General features: G+C 45.7%; 1 protein-coding gene across 1 annotated transcript in view; it reads left to right on the top strand.

Moving 5' to 3' along the window:
- The window catches only part of cmip (c-Maf inducing protein), a 51,931-nt gene that overhangs the window by 6,462 nt on the left and 26,085 nt on the right, over positions 1-19,384 (top strand). Inside the window, exon 2 of the mRNA XM_056416624.1 lies at positions 19,207-19,332. Within this exon, the coding sequence (XP_056272599.1) occupies positions 19,207-19,332 (126 nt within the window). The remainder of the gene's footprint in view (positions 1-19,206; positions 19,333-19,384) is intronic.

Here is a 19,384-nt window from a genome sequence, read left to right as displayed (position 1 = left end):
TATTGGGCTGTATAAAATGAACTGGATTGAATGTCAGCGAGAGAGAGCTGTGACTCACTCCTCTAGTCCCAAACCTAACTTGCATCACATTTGCGAGTGCAAGTGACGTGAGCACTTCCTGCGCAGCGACCTCGCTCACAAAAGGCCCGAGAGATGAAAGGAATCTGGTTGAGCATGCGAGAGGGCTCGGTTTAGGTAGCGAGGCGAGAAGACCTTTTAGAAATCGATGAGGGAGGCTCGAGTGTCCTCCGGTCACGTCTGCACTGTCTCAGGATTACGTAACAAGTCTATTTTAACAGTGGCACTCTTTCTAGCGCCGGTCAGTGTCACTCCGGCTTTCACCAAAAGTCTTTTGCGGTGTGTTTTTGTTTGCAGAGAATACTGAAATGCCACATCTATCATTTTTATTTGGCAGGTAGAAATATCTGAGTTATGTATTTGATAAGCGTGCCGGTCTTGCTCTTGCCTCAATGGTGTGTGGGAACCTTGCAGCATCAATAACCAAAAGCACCTTTTTCTTTTATTCCCACGGTAAAGTTCTCCCACTCTGTGAATGACCTTTAAACGAAAAGCAGATTATAGATCAGAAAGTATTCCGTCTATTAAACAGCTGTCCCTCTGGACCCAGGGCATAGTCACACCCACTAACATCTGTCCTCAGTGGGAACGCTGTCATTCCGAGTTATTTATCCTCAGTGTTGCAAACAATACATCTTTTGTAATATGGGGCAGATTTCAATCTACTCAAAAATACTGCACATTAACTCAAATATCCCCAAACATAATAACGCTTAAGCCAAAGCACATGTGAGAAAAAAAAGCCTGCTGCTTAAATCTGTGTGGTTTTCGTAGCGCCACAACCCAGCTGCCATCGCTCTCACTTCCATTGAAAAAAACCCAAATGAAAGTTCATTCGACTAGAGGTAGAATAACACATCCTACAACCTTGTTCTTTTCCAAGTAGGCCTCAATCCCCAGAGGTGGCAAAAAGTATTGTTTTAATGCAGAGTGAAGAGAAATGACGTGCAGTGACTACAACCTATGCACACACACACACACACTCTCTCTCTCAGCTTTGAGAGGCTCTGGGCAAGCCTCCAGGACAGGCTGCGGTTCATATTCAAATACTGCATCCTCCCAGCTTTATTTGAACAATGCAGCAAAGATCTGAGTTGTAGTTCGGGAACGCCGGTGCTCTGTCAGCCATATTGATTTATGATATTTACAATAGATTGGAATCGTTCCTCTCATGTTGCCCCGCTGTGTGTATCTGCGATGTGACGGAAAATGGAGAAACCAAACGAGAGAAACTGCGAGAAGAGAACTCCCTAAGGCAGAGGTGTCAAACTCAAATACACAGTGGGCCGAAATAAAGAAATTGATACACGTCAAGGGCCAGATGGGTTCACCGTTTATTGAAAACGTATTGAAAGAACCTTAGTGCACATATTGAACCTGGAACTAACAAGGCCTATAGAGTATTGCCTATACAACAACATTAATTATGAAATAAATTATAACTTGTACATGAATAAATAAAAGTAATAAAATCTGTTTCATTAAATGCTTATGGCTCTATCTGCAGTTTTTCCAGACTAATTGCAAGTGAAAACATTTTCTACAGGGAAACAACAGCCAAAAATAATTTACTTCAACAAAAAAAATCAAACATTAAAAACTGAAAATGCATCAAAGCACCGTTTGCTGCTCTGTGATGCTCACTGGTCTGAGCCAGACACTTGGTGTCTCATGTTGGAGACGAGGTCATCAATGTCTGGGGTCAGGCTCTGAGCTGAGGAAACCCTCAGGATTGAGTGAAGGTGCTCATCAGTAAGACGAGTCCTGTGTGAAGTTTTGTTAATGAAAGAGAACAGTTGTCCACACAGGTATGTGCTGTCAAACACAGAGAGAGGTGCGAGCAGCCTGGGAGCGCAGCTGGGACATCGTGTCGGGGACGAAACGTGGAAACTGCAGCGCCCACATATGTCTCATATGACTCGCATGTTGCCTTCTGCGTGTCACTGCATTAGAGCTCAGTCAGCTCCATGTGGAGGTTTGATGGAGCTTTTTCCACTTCAGCTGCAAATGGATTACTGAGCAGTTCAAACCTGCTTTTTTTTGGGCTTCAAAATCGGCAAATCGCCGTGTGAACGCCTTTCAGATGCTGCGCGGCGCGTTTTAAGGCGCGCCTGTTTTCCCGACGAGAACCTCATATTAGCGGTAATTAATTACGAAGGGCTTTATAATTCTAAATCGAAACACGACTCCACCGCGCTGTTTTGCCCGGCGCGTTTTTGCCAAGGCGGTTTTGGAGCGGCTGCGCTTTTAAAAGTGTTGTCTGGTGTGATCGCGCCCTTATGTTGTGTTATTTCATTAGTCACACTGCTGCCGTACAGAAGACACACAGCTTTTGCATTTACATCCGCAAACATACACTGTGCCTCCCACCTGTCATGAAAACTTCTGTTTTCAAATTCCACCTTTTCGTTTAGCCATTTTTTGGGGAGAGGGATAGTTGAAAGTTGTAATACAGACTGTGCATTGTGGGACTTGTAGTATTATTATGGTGCGTGCGATATACCTGCAGGCCAGCTCTAATAGTAAATAGATTTTATCATGCGGGCCAAAGATAATTCATTCGCGGGCCTGATGTGGCCCGCGGGCCGCGAGTTTGACACATGTGCCTAAGGCCTTCAATCCGACTCCGCTAGCCCGTGTCCTAGGGCAGCTACACATCGTAGGCCCAGCTAGAGGTTTAGAGGTGGATTATTAATTAGAGATGCACCGATCAGGTTTTTGGTGCCGATCACCGATCACTGAAATCAGCATCTGCCGATCCGATAATACCGATCACGGTGTCGATTGAAGCATTCTATTTATTGTGTAGTATTATTGCCGAGGACTATGAGGAAATACATATATAAAGCAACTTAAACATGAAAGAAATTACCGATTTCTTTAAACATTTAGGACTTTTACTTTGAAAAATGTCCTAATTGATACATTAAAATTGATTGATTGCCAGTGATGGGGATTTCAGATATGTATGGAACATATCTGCATTATTCATTTCCTGGAACTCTTGGGGAAATCTATTTACAGGACTTTTTTTAACATACAAAAGTCTGACTTATTTTTATAAACTCTTCCTTGGTCTAGTAAAAATGTTTTAATGTTAGCATAATTTAAGCTAAATCTCAGAAACGATCTATAAAGATACAAAATCAGTTCATTGTTTACTTTTATATGTTAGTGTATGATTTGTCGTCATCTTATTTTGATAAACGGATGTTGTTTCACGTGGTTCTTTCCGCTAACTTTGCAAAACCGGATGTTGTCACTTAAATCCTTCCGCTAACGTTATCAAAACCCTCGCGCGCTCCCGATCGAATGTGTTTACCGTGAGCATCAGTCTATAGCGGCTCAGACATGTGAGAGTCGGCTGAGTTGACCCAGTGATTCAACTCGGGGGACGGGGACGCCGCTCGGTGGTGAGGATCCCCTCGTGGACCTCTCACTCTGCGGCCCTCGCGGGGTGCATCGTCTCCGTTGCGCCGCGATTGAAACGTCTCTGATAGTTTTTCTCGCAGATGTTACGTCATCTGATCGGCCGTTTTGAGAACGCCGATCAAAACCGATAATGGGAATATCGGCCGATATGGATCGGCGCCGATCAGATCGGTGCATCCCTATTATTAATCATTCTTTTACAGTCACACAGAGCCAGGCTAGCTATTTGTCCCTGCCACCAGTATTTATGCTAATCTATGCTAACTGTCTCCTGGCATTAGCTTCATATTTATGCGAGCAGTACAGATCTTCACATCTTTACTAAAAGTCTTAACTATTCCCTTTTTGTTCCAACGTTTTCAATATGCTGTTCTAAAAGTGTACAGCAGCTAAAAGTTTAAACGATGTAGACATGAGCATGGTTGGCTCAACGCTGCTCTCGTCCGGTTACAGCTAACGACACCGTCCCGTTCCCTGAGGTAAACCGTTGGTTCCGCTAGCACGGCGCCGGCGATATATATATATATATATATACTCTGACTCTCAAATTCAACGCCTTTTATAAATAAACTCTTGAATTTAGATTTAGACCCCGTGAATGAGTGCCGTTAAATCTGTATCCCTGCTCATGTGAAAGCTTCCGAGTGACGTGCTTCTTGCGTGAGACTTAACTTTCGAGAAAGTGGACAATATGAAGGCGGAGGACATCGCACGCCGTTCTGTTTCCACTATTGTTCTGGACCAAAGGTAACAGAATATTCGTCAATGGGGTCCGGAGATGACTTTATTAACCCAACAAGAAACATCAGGTCTGTGGATGTAAGGACATCATTCAGGGTGGAGGGAGAGTCGGCGTGGTAATGAGAGGCTGATGTCAGGTGGCGGTTTAATGATATTCAGCCAGAACTAGATTCAGCAAAGCCCTCAGTTCATCTTCCGTTACACAATAAAACCAGCATGTTAAGTCACCACTGGTCTCCTCCCATTGGCCTGTCATTACCGTTGGTGGAGGCTTCGCCTTCAGGCCTCAGCAGTGACCATGATTCAAGGGTTCAGCTCTACATACCGGACCAATCGCAGACTCCAGAGGTTACGTTTTTAGAACGGTTATATTTGTACTGTGCTTTCTTTTTATTTATTGAGATATGTTCGTTTTAACACGAAGGCAAACTGACTACAGTTGGTGAGTCAATAAAATGTAGACAAATATACAAAACAGGCTTAAAGGGCTCTTATGTGAGTCCAAGTCCAATAAAGGCCTGGAATGTACGTCAATAAAGTTGTGCTGGCTGAAAGGCTTTACATGTGTTCAGACGGTGCCTTTGGGTTTGACCGTCCAAAAGCATTTTCAGTTTGGAAATAAAATATGTTTTGGTCAGGGAACCGCCTACGACGCATTGTTCTATTGAAATGACGGCTGGAGCTTGTAGGTTAGGGTTAGTCTCAGTGAGACGTGAAACCGTGGCCAACACTTAAATGTCACACTGGCTAAATCGGACTCATTTGAAAAGGAAAACATAGAGGCCTTTTTGTCTAGTATTTTTTAGAGCCACGCTCTGAAAGCTGACATGAAGTCATTTCCGGTGCGACAAAAGTCTTAATCTTTTCCGGGGGGAGGTTTCTTCTTTTTTTTTTTCTTCTCTATTTCAATGCGAGGGTGGAAGAGTCCCTGAACTCCAATCCAACTAAGGTTGAGTCGTCATGCTATCAGTCTGCATGAATGAAGTGACGTGCACAAGTGGACCAATACTAAACAGTTGTGGAGTTACTCAGCAGTATCTCTGCTTTTGATATCTCTGGTAGTGCGAGCTCTCCTTGTGTTTATGAAACGGTTATCTTTAACATATCTGCCCAGCAGTGCAGGTGCAGATAGACTGTGTGTGTGTGTGTGTGTGTGATTGAACATGTAGTGGTATACAAGGAGGCCTCTGGCTCTTTTCAGGCGTGTTGTGTTTGTGAACGCCATGTGTCCCAATACTGAGCGTTGACCTGCCTCCAGGAAATAAAAGGCTTTTCCCACTGTAACCTCCCTCGATAATCAGAACTGCCCTCGCAAGGTTCCCAAACAATCTGACTTTTGGTTTTGTTTGGGTTAGAGCAGAGGTTCTCAAACTTTTTCTGTCGTGCTTCACTTCGGAGGAAGAAAGATGTTCACGCCCCGCCGCCCCAACAAAATGGTCTATGCTGAATTTTTATTGAAATAATGTTTTGTGACCCTTTTCAAATAATAGAATTACTTTGCAATCACTTTCAATTAAACCAGATTGCTCCATCGGACAAAATAATAATATTAAAAGTATAGAAATACAGTTCCATCAGTGCAAAAAAAACTAACTAATATTTGGCAACAAATAGCTTATTGGGGCTGCAATTAACCCGTTTTGCACTGAAAATCTCTTCACGATCATAACAAAGTGCATCCTGTGAAAAACAAAAAAAGTCAAATATTTGTCATTTTTACACTGCATACATTTTCAAAACAATAACGTGCAACTTGTGCAAAACAACATTAGTGCAGATATGCGTGTCAAGTTTTATTAGTATTAGGGGCTGCAATGAGCCTTCCACTACAAATCTTTTTAAAACAGGCTTCATACAGCCACTCTGAAATCATGCTCATTGTTGAGCTTTTGTTTTGAAGGGCAACAGCCGGAAATGGCTTTTGGCGAAACGGCAAGAATCAGCGGGTCGCCAATGTTGGTCGTCGCGCATGCGCAGCTTAACCTGTTAACGGAGTACGGTAAACATGTACACAAAGGTACAGGCATCTCAACATGTATTAATTAATGACTTTTATGTCTGTGTACTTTGAACTTGTGTGACGTTCTTAATAAAGGTATTTCTGCATTTCCTCCTGTATACCACTTTTCAAAGGCCTGCAATCCTTCACTCAGCTTTAAAATGTCGTAAGAATATCGGAGATTTTGAGATCCAGATTCCTGAAGCAGCCAACTTTCCAACATTTATGCCACGATGCATTCTAATGTATTTTATTCAACCTGTTGGACTGATTAATTTCATGGTTCACACGAAATGAACTATGGACCTAAAGGGCCCCAAGCATTCATGGACTCTGTGGTAATTCAATACATTCATATCTAATTTATGGTGTAAACTCTATTTATATTTGTTTGTGCACCACTGGGGTTCATTTTGTTGCATGCATTTTGTCCCTCATAAAACATTTGTTGAGCCATATTTTGTACGATTTTGGAAACACGTTTGCTAGCTCACTGATCAAAACATCGCTCCATAGCGCTCCAAGTGGTCAAGACTCCAACGGGTACCTATGGTCCATGTTAAAATGTATGTGTACAAGTTTGGGAAAAAAAAACTCTGGGGCTAATTTGTGATTTGGGGCTAGATTAAATATATTGAAAATGAAATCAACACGATTCATTTTGCGAAATAAACTGTGTTGAATTTGGGCATTCAAGTCTCTTTATCAGTAAACACCAGGAGGTTTCAACTGGAAATGTTTCTTGTGTCTTGATAACCGATGTGGTCGTAATTTTTTTTGTTTTTTGGAGCTGTTATTGATTTTAAAGCAAAGGCTCAAACACTCATTTGGCCTTGAAGTTTCTTGGAACTGTCTTCTCAGAAAGAGGCCAAGCCAAAAACCGCACGGCGCTGTCTCCAAACAGAGTCTCCTGTGTGCCGTCCTCTGAGAAGCCTGCGTGAAAGCGCACCGGCCAACGCACCAACCGGGTTTCTGGACCCCCCCCCCCCCCCCATTTACGGTTTTTCCTTTAGAAAATGGAGACGTTGAGTGGCTTATCGTTCGGGGAGGAAGTGACTCTTTTAATGCCTGGTGATGTCACAAACAAACACACACACACACAGCAGTCCAGCAGGCTTGACAGAGCGGCCATGTTGGTGTGGGGGTCTCAAACCTGGGCCACTGCTGAATGGGTACGACTGTCGCGTGTGATTATTGATGAATCTGAAAGGGGGGGGGGGGGCACAGGAAGTGGATTCATATGGTTTGCTTAATGATGGGAACAGACAGGATAGGTGTCCACAGCGTGTGTCTGGCTACCCGTGTCACTTCCTGTACTGTGACTCACTTCTTTTGTGACACAGGTGCTCACGTTGTGTTTTGTGACCCCGCTGTTATTTTATTATTATTAATACAATCAATTATTTGTGTTTTTATTAGAATAAACCCGGGAAGAAGGTTGGATTAGATTTTTGGATATTCAAGAAGGCAGACACTGGCCAGCTTCAATAACGTCTTTTAAAAATAAAATAAAATAGTATCTTTTTCTTATATCTTTCTTGACAGTATACTAAAGTACAATTATTTTAAAGTGTTTTAAAAGTTGAATTTTTAAAATAGGTTAAAGTGTGACGAGTGCTTTTTATATATTTGCAGAAAGTACATTCATTTGATAGTATATTTGAAATGTACTATGGACATTTTTTAAATGCATTAAAGTATATATACTTTTTGCCTGAGGGGGTCTATACTTGCTCGAGTGAAGCCGGCGCTACATGAGTAAGCACTTACTTAATAATTGTTCTCTAAGATGAAAGCACTTTGAACATGTCTGGGGATTTGACAAAGACGGTCCACTTGTTTTTAATTGTCAACCTTTTTTGTTTTCTTTATAATCATACCTGACTTATTTATTTACTGGGCTTATAAGGAGGTAATAAAGTATTCCGTGACTATGAGATGAGATTACAGGTACTACACTTTCTCCATCAGATTCAGGAGGTTGGTTTACGGTGTTTTGCCGTTTTTAAAAATTATTTTTGATTCTCCCGATGACAACAGTAATAAACCAGTAATAATAGGACTTATTCCACAGCGCTGCTAGCACTACTGCTGGTGTGTCGGCTGAGCACGTGGTGGACTGACCTTTTAAAATGGCTGCTTTGGCCTTTTCAGTCCCGATCCCGGCAGCAGGAGCTGAGCACCTGATTGGTGCCTCCTTCAAACCTGTTGATTCCTCTGCAGCTCAGACTGGTGCAGTCAGCTGTTTCCCCCCTCCTCCTCACTTTTTCTTTGTTCTCTCTCTGGCGCTGCATTCTGCTTTGAGTCACCAAAAGGCACAGTTAGTAAGTATTTTCCATGTTGGGTGAGCGTATCGTAGCAGGGAGCTGCCCGGGTAGCCGATCAGTGACTCACACTTGTATCCCAGCGTCACACCACGCCTGCAAGTTAAACGCCGTGTGTGACACCGGTGGACAATAAGTATCTCTAGCGTAGCATCTTCTCTGACTCAACCGGTCTCTGTACCTTTTAGCGAATGTTTCTCAAACGGGAGAAAATGCTTCATTTGTCAGGAACTATTTTAAGTGGCGGATTAACGTGTGTGTGTGAGAGAGATCAAAAGTATGCCGTTATTCAATTTGGAAAGTGGTGTCCCCACGTGATACCTCCTAGTCAAGGTCCTCACGGTTCTGTGTGTTCATATTCCTTTTGTTGTTTGAGGCTTCAGACTATTTTGTTTTTGCCACCGTCCAAAATATCCGTAAACCATGAAAAGATTCTAAATGTTAATCTTTTACTTAGTTTCTTTACTAATAAAGTCAAAGATAATTAAGATAGATAGATATGTACTTTATTAATCCCCAAGGGGAAATTTGTCGTAACAGTAGCAGCACCAATAAACTAAACACACAAGAATAAAATATAAAAAACAGGGATGAAAGATAAAGATGTATACAAGAAGTATACAAAGTAAAATATATATGTATCTATACAACATATATGCATACACAATACAATACTAATGACAAATTAAATTAAATATTAAATATAGACAGTGTGTGTAAATGAAGTGTATGTGTGTAGTGTAAGTAAATGAAATGTGTGAAGTGCAGATCAACATAGTGTGGATATGAAGTTATTATTATAGTTATTGCACTATGATCTGGCAAGAGGTGAACTGTTGTAGAGCCTCATAGCCGTCGGCAGGAATGTTCTCCTGTATCTGTCCTTGTGGCAGCGGTGCGTGAGGAGACGTCTGGAGAAAGTCCTCCTCTGTCCCTGTAGGAGAGGGTGGTCCGGGTTGTCCAATATGGACACAAGTTTCTTCAACGTCCTCCTCTCCACCACCTGTTCCAGGTGCTCCAGCTGGCAGCCGATGATGGAGCCAGCCTTCCTAACCAGTTTGTTAAGACGGCTGGTGTCACCGGCTCCGATGCTGCTCCCCCAGCAGACAATGGCGAAGTGCAGTACACTGGCCACGCCCACTGGGAGAACATCTCCAGCATCTTGCTGCACACGTTGAAGGATCGAAGCTTTCTCAGGAAAAAGAGTCGACTCATCCCCTTCTTGTACACAGCGTTGATGTTGGCCTTCCAGTTCAGTCGGCTGTCGATGGAGACGCCCAGGTACTTGTACTCCTCCACCATGTCCACGTCCACTCCCAGGACACTCAGAGGTGTAGGAGCTGTCGCCTTCCTCCTGAAGTCCACCACCATCTCTCTGGTCTTGGCCACGTTCAGCCGCAGGTGGTTCTCATCGGCCCACTTTACAAAGTCGCTCACCACTGCCCTGTACTCCTCCTCCCGTCCATCCCTAATACACCCGACCACTGCAGAGTCATCAGAGTACTTCTGCAGATGGCATGACTCCGTGTTGTACTCAGGGTTTTTCCTGCATAGAGAAAATTTGGGCGCGCGCCTAAGCCGTTTTCCCGAACGCCTATGACAAATCCCGAGCGCCTAAGGCAAAAAAAAGTCTGCGATGAAAAAACAAACAAAAAAACTGTTTATCACGTGCATGTCAGCGAATATGTTCTCAATAGGGATGCACCGATCTGATCGTCTCCGATCCATATCGGCCGATATTCCCATTATCGGTTTTGATCGGCGTTCTCAAAACGGCCGATCAAACTTGGCCGATCAGATGACGTAACATCTGCGAGAAAAACTATCAGATGTTTCAATCGCGGCGCACCGCAACGGAGACGATGCGCCCGGCGAGGGCCGCAGAGTGAGAGGTCCACGAGGGGATCCTCACCACCGATGCTGACGGTAAACGCATTCGATCGGGAGCGCGCGAGGGTTTTGATAAAGTTAGCGGAAGGATTTACGTGACACAACATCCGGCTTTGCAAAGTTAGCGGAAAGAACCACGTGAAACAACATCCGTTTTTCAAAATAAGATGTCGACGAATCATCCACAAGTAAACAATGAACTGATTTTGTATCTTTATAGATCGTTTCTGAGATTTAGCTTAAATTATGCTAACATTAAAACATTTTTACTGTACCAAGGAAGAGTTTATAAAAATAAAGGTCAGACTTTTGTATGTTAAAAAAAGGCCTGTAAATGGATTTCCCCAAGAGTTCCAGGAAATGAATGATGCAGATGTGTCCATACATATCTGAAATCCCCTACACTGGCAATCAATCAATTTTAATGTATCAATTAGGACATTTTTCAAAGTAAAAGTCCTAAATGTTTAAGAAATCGGTAATTTCTTTAATGTTTGAGGTGCTTTATATATGTATTTCCTCATAGCTCTAGGCAATAATGCTACACAATAAATAGAATGCTTCAATCAACACCGTGATCGGTATTATCGGATCGGCAGATACTGATTTCAGTGATCGGTGATCGGCACCCAAAAACCTGATCGGTGCATCTCTAGTTCTCAATAGTATGTTTCAAGTAGGCTACAGCCAAACCCTCGTTCTGTTCTGATCAATAGTAATCGAGTTGATAAGCGTGTCTTGTTGTCTGATCAATACGCAACTGTGAGGTGCGCAAATAGATAGAGAGATACAAAGCGTGCGCGCATAGCGCGGCACATTTTTTTTTGGGGAGCACCGAAGACCCATTTTGACCCAGGAAAAACCCTGGTACTGGAAGTCACTAGTGTACAGGGTGAAGAGGAAGGGAGACAGAACTGTTCCCTGTGGTGCTCCAACATCACTGACCACCGTTCCAGACAGCACACGGCCCATTCTGACAAACTGTGGCCTGCCTGTGAGGTAGTCAGTGAGCCAGGAGATGGTGGACGCGTCTACACCGACCACCCGCAGCTTCTCACTCAGTAGCAGTGGCTGGATGGTGTTAAATGCACTGGAGAAGTCAAAGAAAGTGACTCTCACAGAGACACCGGTTCCATCCAGGTGCGACTGAGCTCGTTGCAGCAGGTAGATGATGACGTCGTCCACTCCCACATGAGGCTGGTAAGCAAATTGCAGAGGGTCCAGCGATGATTTCACCTGCGGCCGGAGGTGGGCCAAGACCAGCCTCTCCAGCACCTTCATCACATGGGAGGTGAGGGCGACCGGTCGGTAGTCGTTGAGGCCAGATGGTGTTGACTTCTTTGGGACAGGGACCAGGCACGATGTCTTCCACAGCACCGGGACCTCCCCCTGCCTCAGGCTGAGGTTGAAGAGGTGCTGCAGGACATCAGACAGCTGGGTGGCGCAGGTCTTTAGGACCCTGGGGCTGATGCCATCAGGACCTTCCGCCTTGCGCTGGTGTAGTTTCTCCAGCTGTCTTCTCACCTGGTCAGTAGTCACAGAGAGAAGGGGGAAGGGTGGAAGAGCCCATTGTTATTGAGGGCTCGGTGGATGTGCAGCTCAGCAGGGGGGACAGAGGGGGAGGTGTTTGGGAGGTGTGATGTGTGGAGGAGACAGGAGAGGGCTGTGAACTGAACCTATTGAAGAAACAGTTTAGCTCGTTGGCCCTCTCCAGGGAGCCCCCTGGCTGTCTCCCTCCCACCTTGAAGCCAGTTATCTGCTTCATGCCAGACCACACCTCCCTTGAGTTGTTCAGCTGGAGTTTGGCCTCCAGCTTCCTCCTGTAGGAGTCCTTGCCCTCCCTGAGCTTCACCTTCAGGTTGCGCTGGGCTCTCCTCAGCTCATCCCTGTCCCCAGACCTAAAAGCAGCTTTCTTCATGTTAAGAAGCGCCTTCAGGTCCCTGGTGGTCCAGGGCTTGTTGTTGGGGAAGCAGCGCACAGTCCGTGATGGGATGGTGGTGTGTTCACAGAACTTGATGTATTCCGTGATGAAGTCGGTCATCCTGTTGATGTCCTCCCCATGCGGTCCACACAACACATCCCAGTCCGTTGACTCGAAGCAGTCCTGCAGAGCGACGTTGGCCTCCAGAGACCACCTCCTCACAGTCCTGGTGGTCACCGGCAGCCTCTTCACCAGAGGAACATACCTGGGTGTCAGCCGGACCAGGTCATGATCAGACCTGCCGAGGGGGGGAAGGGCAGTGGCGCTGTATGCATTCTTTGTATTACCATACAGCAAGTCCAGAGTTTTATTGTTCCTTGTTGGGCAGTCTATATATTGATGGAAGGTTGGCAGAGCTTTATCCAATGTTGTGTGGTTAAAGTCACCAGTGATAGCCATGAAAGCTCCAGGCTGTTGATTCAGCAGTGCAGACACAGTGGAGTGGATGGTGTCCACTGCTTCCTCAGCGTCAGCCGATGGTGGCACATAAACGACAACCACAATGGCGGACGTGAACTCCCTCGGTAGATAATAAGGGCGCATCCCCACGGCCAGTAGTTCAATGTTTGGGCTACAGAAGCGCTCCTTCACACACACATGGTCGGGATTACACCACCGTTCATTCACATACAGCGATCCCGCCCCCTCTTTTCTTACCGCTCTTTATAGCGTCTATGTCCGCCCGAACAGTCCTGAAGCCGGGTACAGACGCACTGTGATCAGGATAGTCCGCGTGTAGCCACGTCTCAGTAAAACACAAGAGGCTGCTCTCACGGAAGATCCTCTGTCATTAGATTCTAAATGTTAATCTTTTACTTAGTTTCTTTACGAATAAAGTCAAAGATAATTAAATATATTGTATATGTAAACAAATGTTATGAGTTTTTTTTATAAATAGCTCATAATTCATCATTTACCAGCTCATATGTGAACACACCACGACAAAGTGATCATTTAGCTTCTTCCTTGTCTGTTGGTAAACCGTACTAGAATTATTATTAATTTAGGAGATGGTGAAACACCGAGCAGGTCTTTCACATCCACCTCCAAATTATTATTACAAATATTTTGTTTCTCTTTCAGCTGAAACGCATCAAAATTCTGCTACACTTGACATTCATATTTATATATATATGTATATGAATATGTTTTTAATCTATGTAAATATATAAAAAATACATCTTTTTAAATATCTAATATATATATATTAGATTTTAAAAAAAGATGTATTTTTATATATATATAAATGAATAATGCCCCTCAGGGCTCCAGACTAACTTTTTTTACTAGGAGCACAGTGGCCCCTAACTTAAAATTTTAGGGGCGCAAGCAGAAAATTTAGGGGCGCACACAGGGTTTTTCCTGGGTCATAATGGGTCTTCGGTGCTCCCCAAAAAAAATGTTTGCGCGCTGCGCGCGCACCATCTATTCATGCAAGTCGAGCTATTGAGTGAGTGATCAGCAGCTGGCCGATCTGTCCATTCACGCACCTCACAGTTGTGTATTGATCAGACAAGAAGACACGCTTATCAACTCCAGTGGTTCCCCTACCATTATAACAGGGTGAAATCTCCACCCGCCACTCTGTAATTTCGTCTACCCCCCCCCCCCCCCCCCGGTCAACAATTCTCGGCTCGCGTGACAGAGCGATGCGCGCGCCGACATCGAAGTTCTGCCGTGATGCGCGCACACGGGTGAGCACACTCTCACCACCCCCCCCCCACCCATTGATTGAATGCATTCATAGAAAGCAGTTTCTCTTAGGAAACGGAATCAAAAATAAATATTACTATGCAGCACGTTCTCTTTTCAATACCATCTAGGGTTTGATGATGTTATGATTAGAGATGCACCGATCAGGTTTTTGGTGCCGATCACCGATCACTGAAATCAGTATCTGCCGATCACCGATAATACCGATCACCGAGTCGATTGAAGCATTCTATTTATTGTGTAGCATTATTGCCTAGGACTATGAGGAAATACATATATAAAGCAACTCAAACATTAAAGAAATTACCGATTTCTTTAAACCTTTAGGACTTTTACTTTGAAAAATTTCCTAATTGATACATTAAAATTGTTTGATTGCTATTGTCGGGGATTTCAGATATGTATGGAACACATCTGCATTATTCATTTCCTGGAACTCTTGGGGAAATCTATATACAGGACTTTTCTTAACATACAAAAGACTGAATAATTTTGATAAACTCTTCCTTGGTCCAGTAAAAATGTTTTAATGTTAGCATAATTTAAGCTAAATCTCAGAAATGATCTATAAAGATACAAAATCAGTTCATTGTTTACTTTTATATGTTCGTGTATGATTTGTCGACATCTTATTTTGAAAAACGGATGTTGTTTCACGTGGTTCTTTCCGCTAACTTTGCAAAACCGGATGTTGTCACTTAAATCCTTCCGCTAACTTTATCAAAATCCTCGCGCGCTCCCGATCGAATGCGTTTACCGTCAACATCAGTCTATAGGGGCAGACATGTGAGAGTCGGCTGAGTTGACCCAGAGATTCAACTCGGGGGACGGGGACGCCGCTCGGTGGTGAGGATCCCCTCGTGGACCGCTGACCTCTGTGGCCCTCGTTGCGTCTCCGTTGCGGTGCGCCTCTTTTCACACATTAGCCCCCCCCCCCTCACACACAGGCCAGCCTTTTTCTTCGGTTTTCGTCTCCTTTCTTCTTCTTCTGGAGTTAATGTCGGTTAGCAAACCAGTCATTCAGGCATTACCGCTAACTATAGTGGGCTGAAGTGTAGAACAAGTTTGTAAGCAACAAAAATATTTAATAACAAAAAAAGAAATCTGCTAATTTACTGGTCGCGCATGCGCGAGTTGATGAAAAATTTACTCGCACTGTGTCTAATTTTAGGCGCAAAATGCGACCATTTGGTCGCAGTCTGGAGCCCTGCCCCTCCTTGCTGCTCTTCCTCTTCGCTCTGTTATTTCCTTTCTCCCTGGAAACAACAACTTACATCTCCATCCCATTGTTTCTATGGTAACAGAGAGAGAGGGACTTCTATAACACCATTTATCTCCTCCTCCGGCACACCGTTTGATATTCTGCCCTTCATTTTTACATGTCAAACTCCAGGCTGTAGATATAAAGCCGTTTGACAGACAGACGGAGAGAGGCTGGCGTTTGCTCTTCCGAGGACACGAGACATCTCGCCCAGAACCAATATTTGCCCTGGACGTGGTCTGTAATGAAAATCCTGTGTGTGTGTCTGTGTGCACGTGCACTGAGACAGAGGAGTCGGCTTGCTCTCTGTCAGCCCTGCGGAGGGAGGGAGGTGTAAATAAAGGAATAGCGTGTGTGTTCCTCGGGGGGCGGGATGCAAATAAAGACAACCACCTGCACGTTTGACCGCGGGGGGGGGGGGGGGGGGTGCAGGCAGGCAGGCAGGCAGCCGATTGGTGGAACTCCTCGGGTGTGTTTGTGTTGAGCAGAGCCCCGACTGTTTATCTGTCTGAGAGCAGCAGGAGAAGAAGAGGCCTGTTTTACCACTGCACGCTACTGGTTCATCATCATCAGGATAATGGCAGCCACTGATGGCAGCATGTGACGGACACGTTGGTCTTGTGTATATTTACTGCAGAGCTGATGTTGCAATGAGGCTATTTGTTGAGATTTAGTATTAATCATCATCAACATGAGGAGTATTGATGTCATTATTTTCCAATTTATTATGTAAAAAAATATTTTGAATACCGGGAAGTAGTGGCGTCAAACTGATGTACACTCGGGTCTCGGCTCCCCTCCCCTGGCCAGGTGGGTGCTGGTCGATGTCGATTGTACGTCGTCATTACAAAAGACACAAATGATCTGAAATTCGTGGGAACTACCCATACGGTATGCCATTGCCATAGCAACCATAGTGGGAGTGGTCTGAGTGTAAGTTTACAGAACGACTGTCACTGCTCTGACTTGAATATCTCAAGTTTCCCAGAAGCCAGCGCGTGATGTCAAATAATAAGGATATGGTATTTATATGGATTAAAACACATCTCATCATTGATATATTTATAAATGGCTCATAATTCATCGTGTCTGTGTTCCTTTGTTGTTTGAGGCTTCAGACTATTGTTTTTGGCCCCGTCCATCCATCCATCCATCCATTCTCATCCGCTTATTCCGGGGTCGGGTCGCGGGGGCAGCAGACCCAGCAGGTTGACCCAGACTTCCCTCTCGCCCGCGACACTTTCCAGCTCATTCTGGGGGATCCCGAGGCGTTCCCAGGCCAGCCGGGAGATGTAATCTCTCCAGCGTGTCCTGGGTCTTCCCCGGGGTCTCCTCCCAGTAGGACGTGCCTGGAAAACCTCTAACGGGAGGCGTCCAGGAGGCATCCGAATCAGATGCCCGAACCACCTCAGCTGACTCCTTTCGATGCGAAGGAGCAGCGGCTCGACTCCAAGTTCCCTCCTGATGTCTGAGCTCCTTGCCCTATCTCTAAGGCTGAGCCCGGCCACCCTACGGAGGAAACTCATTTTGGCCGCTTGTATTCGCGACCTCGTTCTTTCGGTCACTACCCAAAGTTCGTGACCATAGGTGAGGATTGGAACGTAGACCGACCACTAAATTGAGAGCTTCGCCTTTCGGCTCAGCTCTCTCTTCACCAAGACAGACCGGTACAGCGCCTGTTTTACTGCTGCAGCTGCACCGATCCGCCTGTCGATCTCCCGCTCCATCTTACCCTCACTCGTGAACAAGACCCCGAGATACTTGAACTCCTTCGCTTGGGGCAGGCACTCTGTCCCCACCTGGAGGGAGCAATCCACCGGTTTCCGGCAGAGCACCATGGCCTCAGATTTGGCGGTGCTGACTCTCATCCCTGCCGCTTCACACTCGGCAGCAAAACGCCCCAGTGAGTGCTGGAGGTCATGGTCTGAGGATGCTAACAGGACCACATCATCTGCAAACGGAAGAGAGGCGATACCAAAACCCCCAAACCTGACCTGCTCCACCCCCAGGCTGCGCCTAGATATCCTGTCCATGAAAATCACAAACAGGACCGGTGATAAAGGCCAGCCCTGGCGGAGACCAACACCCACCGGGAACGTGTCTGACTTAATGCCAAGGATGCGAACACAGCTCCTACTGCAGGCGTACAGAGACCGGATAGCCCGTAGCAACGGGTCCGGAACCCCATACCCCCGCAGCACCCCCCACAACAATTCCCGAGGGACCCGGTCGAAAGCCTTCTCCAAGTCCACAAAACACATGAAGACTGGTTGGGCAAACTCCCAGGACCCCTCGAGGACCCTTGCGAGGGTGAAGAGCTGGTCCACAGTTCCACGACCGGGACGGAATCCGCACTGCTGGTCTTGAATCCGAGGTTCGACCAGCGGTCGGAGCCTCCTTTCCAGTACCCTGGCATAAACTTTCCCAGGGAGGCTGAGAAGTGTGATTCCACGATAGTTCGAGCACACTCTCCGGTCCCCCTTTTTGAAAATGGGAACCACCACCCCGGTCTGCCAGTCCAAGGGTACTGTTCCTGACCCCCACGCGACATTGAAGAGGCGTGACAGCCCAACAATGTCCAGCGCCTTCAGCATCTCAGGGCGGATCTCATCCACCCCTGGCGCCTTGCCACCAAGGAGCTTTTTAACAACCTTAGCGGCCTCTGCCAGGGATATTGGTGCGACCCCCCCCAAGTCTACAGGCACTGCCCCCTCTAGAGGGGACCTGTTGGCCGGATTTAGGAGTTCCTCAAAGTATTCTTTCCACCGTCCGACGATGTCCCCTGTCCGGGTCAGCAGCTCCCCCCCCCACGCTGCTTTCCCTTCCTGAGCCGTCGGACGGTTTGCCAGAACCTCTTTGAGGCCGACCGAAAGTCCTTCTCCATGGCCTCCCCGAACTCCTCCCATGGCCCCCGTCCAAAATGTCCATAAACCATGAAAAGATTCTAAATTATAATCTTTTACTAAGTTTCTTTGTCAAATGATAAGGAAATGATATTGTATTTGTATGGATTTAAAATGCATCTCGTCATTGATGTATTTATAAGTGGCTCATAATTCCTCATTTACCAGCTTGCATGTGAACGCACCACGATAAAGGAAGCATTTAGCTTCTTCCTTGCGTGTTACGATTATTATTAATTTAGGAGATGCAGAAACACCGAGCGGGTCCTTCGCATCCACCTCCAAATTATCATGTTTTATTAGATGTTTTGTAGTGTCGTTCTGCAGGACCCATCCCCCCCTTCACAATAAAAGACTTTTCGGTCTCTTGAAGCCGGAAACTTGTGGTCATTTGTCAGCATTTCTGTAATTGCGTTGAGACGAGGTGTGTGTGTGTGTGTGTGTGTGTGTGTGTGTGTGTGTGTGTGTGTGTGTGTGTGTGTGTGTGTGTGTGTGTGTGTGTGTGTGTGTGTGTGTGTGTGTGTGTGTGTGTGTGTGTGTGTGTGTGTGTGTGTGTGTGTGTGTGTGTGTGTGTGTGTGTGTGTGTGTGTGTGTGTGTGTGTGTGTGTGTGTGTGTGTGTGTGTGTGTGTGTGTGTGTGTGTGTGTGTGTGTGTGTGTGTGTGTGTGTGATTCCCTTATTGAAATGTCCCCGCGGCTGATAAAGACGACCGTGTGCTCTGTAACGGGCTCCGGTGTGTTTACACAGGCCCGTTTAGCCCGGGATGTGTTCCTTTCTGTCTTGCTCTGGCTCCGTTTTAAATATACAGTATGTTCTGTAAATGTCGAGACGGTGGCAGACTAACATCCTCTCTCTCTCTCTCTCTCTCTCTCTCTCTCTCTCCAGCCCACCGGTTACATGGAGGCTTCGTTGTCCTACAGCTCCATCGAGGACCTGCAGCTCCTCTCGTGGGACAACGCTCCCAAGTACTGTGTGCAGCTCAGCTTCCCCGGCGGCACCGTCCTGCTGCAGGTAACTTAAATAAGTTAATGTCTGCGTATGTAAACCGCCATGAACTACCCCG

The sequence above is a fragment of the Pseudoliparis swirei genome, chromosome 6 (assembly GCF_029220125.1).
Source record: "Pseudoliparis swirei isolate HS2019 ecotype Mariana Trench chromosome 6, NWPU_hadal_v1, whole genome shotgun sequence".
Classification (NCBI taxonomy): Eukaryota; Metazoa; Chordata; class Actinopteri; order Perciformes; family Liparidae; genus Pseudoliparis; species Pseudoliparis swirei.
Note: the sequence above shows the minus strand (reverse complement) of the source record. Positions and strands in the feature narration are given on the sequence as shown.